General features: G+C 50.6%; 1 protein-coding gene across 1 annotated transcript in view; it reads right to left on the minus strand.

The window, feature by feature from the left end:
- Positions 1-5,000, minus strand: part of LOC123997403 (zinc finger protein GLIS1-like) — a 172,608-nt gene that overhangs the window by 98,172 nt on the left and 69,436 nt on the right. The window contains exons 3-4 of the mRNA XM_046301596.1: positions 4,444-4,672; positions 1,106-2,516 (exon numbers count right to left, since the gene is read on the minus strand). Coding sequence (XP_046157552.1) covers positions 1,106-2,516; positions 4,444-4,672 — 1,640 coding nt within the window. The remainder of the gene's footprint in view (positions 1-1,105; positions 2,517-4,443; positions 4,673-5,000) is intronic.

Genomic DNA, 5,000 nt, shown 5'->3' on the forward strand with positions numbered 1-5,000 from the left:
TACCAACCTCCCATTTAAAGGGATTAAGTGTATGCATTGTTTGGTTATGTTAACCAGATGTGTTGGTTTTTCATCATCTGAATCCCTTCTTAAAAAACATTGAGCTAGTGAAAATAAACATGACTTCGCCCCCTACACAGATTGTGGACTAATTGTGTATTTGGACTAAAATGTTCTTAAGGTTGGAGGGCTTTTTCCATTTGCTAAGAGATGCCAGGGAGTGACAGTTTGACATTGATTAGTGTGTTGACTTGTGGAGATGGAGAGTTTTACCTGTAAAGAATACAACCACACAGCTATTTATACAGTGACCAGCTATACGGCTCCCATTATAACAACGCTTCTCTTCAATGTAAAATGTGTATTTTAAACATTCTGCTAAAATGTATCCATTTTCAACACAAAAAAAAACATTTCTTAATTTATAATGAAAAAATAATCTGGAATGAAAAAGAATCAGTCTTGCTCTTGGAAACAGTGCACCCTGAATGTACAAACAACAGTCTCTAAAAGCATTAAAATGGCTTTACAGCAACCTATCTAACATCTATCACTAACCCTAACTGTACTGGCCCAGCAACTGTGTTCTAAAAAAAACAAACGTGACATTTTAAGGTTGGCCACAAACCAATTTCTACGAAGTACCAAATAAGATGTAAGTTAGGGACTACTGTGACATCAATGCCATCCACAAAAGAATCCACCTTCATGTTTTACACATGTACACAGCAGCTCTTAAATGTATGTTTAAATCAAATCTCTCTTGGCCTGCTCTGTGGAAACTAGACATGGCCTATGGATGGATACTGTCAAACTGGGCCCTGGTTGCACCAGCTGGGTTCCATTTCATAGAGTAAATATACTGTGGTCTCCTGAAATGGAACCTATAATGGACCATAAAAATGGCTTTGATTGGCTCTATTCAGAAGAGTGGGCTGTGAACAACATTCACCACTAACACCGGCTTGGTTCTGGGCTCAGCTGGTGGGGAATTACTAGAATGGAATGGGCACACTCAATATGGCCGCCGGCCCAGACAGCATAGAACTTTGACTTGAATGGTGATTTTAGTGATTATATATCTATGGTGGGGAGAGGGACTCACCATACACTTGTTAGGCTTCTCTCCCGAGTGGACTCTCATGTGGATGAGGAGTTTGTAGCGGGCGTTGAAGGGCTTGTAGCGGCGAATGCAGCTGGCCCAGAAGCAGGTGAAGTCCTCCCCTTTGCGCTGGTCAATGTGCACCTTCTCGATGTGCCTCACCAGCTCCTCCTGCTGCTCGTACGTCGCGTTGCAGTCAATCCAGCGGCACACCTGCTTGTTGCTGAGCGGCCCACCGTCCTCACCCTCAGCAGAGCCCGAGGTCTTGGGTCCTGGAAGGATGCAGGAAGATGCTGATACAGTCTGGTTCTGGTTCTGGAGGTGCAGCAGGCCCCCTGGGATGGGGCCCTCGTACTGGTGCTGGTAGTAGGGCGGGGGCATGGAGGGCAGTGGGAGGGCTGGGTGGTGGGGGTGAGGGCGGAGGTGGCTGGCCGCAACACGGCCAGTCAGGTGGTGGTGATGGTGGTAGTGGTGCTGAAAGAGTTCCTCCTCGCTGGGGGAGAAGTTGTCCAGAGGCTCCTGTTTCAGAGCTCCACAGCCGGCCCTCTGACAGCCCCCCTCCAGCAGGGACACGTCCCCAAGCAGCCCTCCTGTCATCAGGGTCCCACTCATCAGTAGCCCCAGCCCCTCAGAGCCTCCTCCTGCTCCACCCCCAGGCCCCGGCTGCATGGAGCCAGGCCCCTCACACAGACCCTGGGTCTGCTGCTCCGGCTCCAGAGATGACACGGAGGAGGAGGACGACGACAAGGAGGGGGACAGCAGGCAGGCGGCAGGTGAGGGCAGCTGACAGCTCTCTCGTAAGGGGGTTTGCTGGGGGCTGCTGCACTGCTGTGGGGGCAGGGGCTTGCGGGGGGCAGCCCGGAAGGAGAAGCCGCCGCTGGGCTGGGGTGAGGGGTTCGTCCGGAGCCCGTTGACGCAGGCCACCACGGACATCTGGGAGGAGCAGATGATGGCGGTGATATCGATCCCCTCGGTGGCAGAGACGACGGCGTTCGCTAAGGCATTAGCGTTGCTGCTGGCAGCGGCGGACTGGGAGGCCAGCGACAGGCAGCGTCTCTTCACGCTGCTATTGGTGAGCAGCCGCGCTGAATGACGGGAGCCACCCTGGGACAAAGACAGCGGGGAGGAGTCATCTTCATTATTAAAAGGGTCCACCGACAGAGCACTGCCTAAGTTACCGCCGCAGCTTCCACCACTGAGAGGACCCTCCATCTCCTCCCGCCGGACCCCAATGCCTCCCGTGCCACTCTGGAAGCCACCCTGGGTGGTGGTGGGGACCCCCAGTCCCAGGGAAATCGTGTAGCCCATGGAAGCCTCCTGTTTGATGGGGTAGGGGAGAGGAAATGCCCTGGTTGCGTTGGAGGTGCCGCAGCCTGGGCCGGGCGAGGCCAGGGATCTCTGGAAGGCAGAGGACCTGTAGAGGGGAAAACACAAGGCAGGGAATCTGAGCAGAGCGAGGCTATTAGGACAACACTGGAGAGTATGTGAGCACTATTAGCCACCCGCTGTTGATAGATAAAGGCCATGGCTGTCTAGGTCCTGCCAAGTCATCCTTCCCACAGGCTGCTGCTTTCAGACCCCGTACAACAATAGGGCTGTGAGATTTAGACCTGGCCTAGAGAGATCGCTACCTCTCTTTCTGCTACCTCACTCTCTGTTACCTCTCTCTCTCCCTGTCTCTCTCTCTCTCTCTCTCTCTCTCTCTCTCTCTCTCTCTCTCTCTCTCTCTCTCTCTCTCTCTCTCTCTCTCTCTCTCTCTCTCTCTCTCTCTCTCTCTCTCTCTCTCTCCCTGTCTCTCTCCCTGTCTCTCTCTCTCTCTCTCCTCTGTCTCTCTCTCTCTCTCTCTCTCTCTCTCTCTCTCTCTCTCTCTCTCTCTCTCTCTCTCTCTCTCTCTCTCTGTCTCTCTCTCCCTGTCTCTCTCTCCCGTCTCTCTCCCCCTGTCTCTCTCTCCCTGTCTCCCTCTCCCTCTCCCTCTCCCTCTCTCTCTCTCTCTCTCTCTCTCTCTCTCTCTCTCTCTCTGATCTGGGAGTGATTTCATGAATAAATGAAAGGGGACCTTGAGCCCTGTGAGCAGTTATAAATGGGTATTTATGGCTAAGAATAGGAGAGCGGCAGATAGAGGGGCCGTGGATGGGGCTTCTGTGTCTGACAGGCTTTGATGACACAAAGGGGTTAAACCTAACCCTACATGTTGGGATAAATAGGAGTCACCTGGTTAGTTGGCATAATGGCGGCCTGTGAAGGGTCAGCGTTGACAATACTGTGTATGATGGTGAGAATCTTGCCCCAGGTGAATGGTAAGCAAGGTCGTATTTCTCCATGTGTCGCTGTGAGAAGGCCCCTCTTTCTCTCTCCTGTCTCCATGAAGGAATCGTCTTTGTCCTCCGTCTCTCTCTCTCTCTCTCTCTCTCTCTCTCTCTCTCTCTCTCTCTCTCTCTCCTCTCTCTCTCTCTCTCTCTCTCTCTCTCTCTCTCTCTCTCTCTCTCTCTCTCCGTCTCTCTCTCTCCGTCTCTCTCTCTCTCTCTCTCTCTCTCTCTCTCTCTCTCTCTCGATGCACACTGGGTGAAAATGCTGATGCTAGCTGCTTGGATGGATAATCTGATTTTGCCATAGTCAATAAAGAGTGAGAGATAGAGTCCCCCCCCTTTCTTTCATGAGTGCTATTTCCTGTTTGGCTGTACCGATGGCATTCCGTGACAATGTGGGAGAATTTAATGTCTGTCCAGAAGCACTTTATGGTCCGCGTCCCAAAAGTTCCCTATATTGTCCACACTACTTTGGACCAGATCCCAATGGGCCCTGGTCAAAAGTAGTGCACTACATAGGCAATAGGATGCCATTTGGGACACAATCGGTGTATGTGACATAGAGGACAGAGAGTTGAAGGAGATGAGCCCATAACTGCAATAAGACTACACAGAGGTCAGAGAGAGTGATAGCAATCTCTCTATGAGCTGAGAGTGTCCGGTAGAGTCAAGAGACAATCCCCGTCGCTCCTCTATGACAGAATGTCACATAGTGGATACAATAACACAATCATATTGGATACAATAACACAATCATTTCATTTGACGGATAAATGATGCCGATTATTGTAGTCATCACCCGTGTAGGACTATCATCATCAACTTCATCATTCAGAATGATAATATCCTCTAGCAGGAGTAGGAATAAACGTAGCAGTGCAGGTGTTTTCATAGGATTAGTGGTAATATTTCAGATGTCATGTCAAATAAATGATCTGATCTACTGATGTGCTTAATCTGTTTCATTCCCCCCGTTCTCTGACTCTGTTCTAGTCTACTAGAGTGTCAGAACCTGAGGTTCAGTGTTGTTCTCACCTGGCGTCGGCATGCTGCTGCTGGCGGTCCTGCAGGTGGAGGGTGTGTGTGGGTGTGGGCCGGTCACAGTGGACACTGTGGTAGTGACCCCCTGGACCTGGCTGGCACCCCGGTGGCACGGCCACACTCTTCCCACTCTGTCCACAGCGCATCAGTGTGCCCTCGCTGCCCCGCAGATCTGATCCACTCTCCTTCTCTGGGCAGTAGGCACCGCTGCAACCACTGTTGACTGGAAAACACAACCGAGATAAGATAACGATTTATTCATATAATACTAATAATATATGCAATTTAGCCAAAGCTTTTATCCAAAGCGACTAAGAGTCATGCATGCATACATTTTCTTATGGGTGGCCCCAGCGGGAATCACACCCACGATCCTGGCAGTGTTCATCCCAAGAGGAGAAACGTGTTTGCCCAAGAAAATACATACACCAATAAATACACAATTATGATGACAATCGCAACACCGTAATCCTCAGAGTTACTAAAATAAACCAGTATTTCTTCATCTCCAAAGGGAGCATTTCTGGAAGTTGGCTCAGTTAGCCTGTTTC

The sequence above is a fragment of the Oncorhynchus gorbuscha genome, linkage group LG02, assembly GCF_021184085.1.
Source record: "Oncorhynchus gorbuscha isolate QuinsamMale2020 ecotype Even-year linkage group LG02, OgorEven_v1.0, whole genome shotgun sequence".
In the NCBI taxonomy this organism is placed as follows: Eukaryota; Metazoa; Chordata; class Actinopteri; order Salmoniformes; family Salmonidae; genus Oncorhynchus; species Oncorhynchus gorbuscha.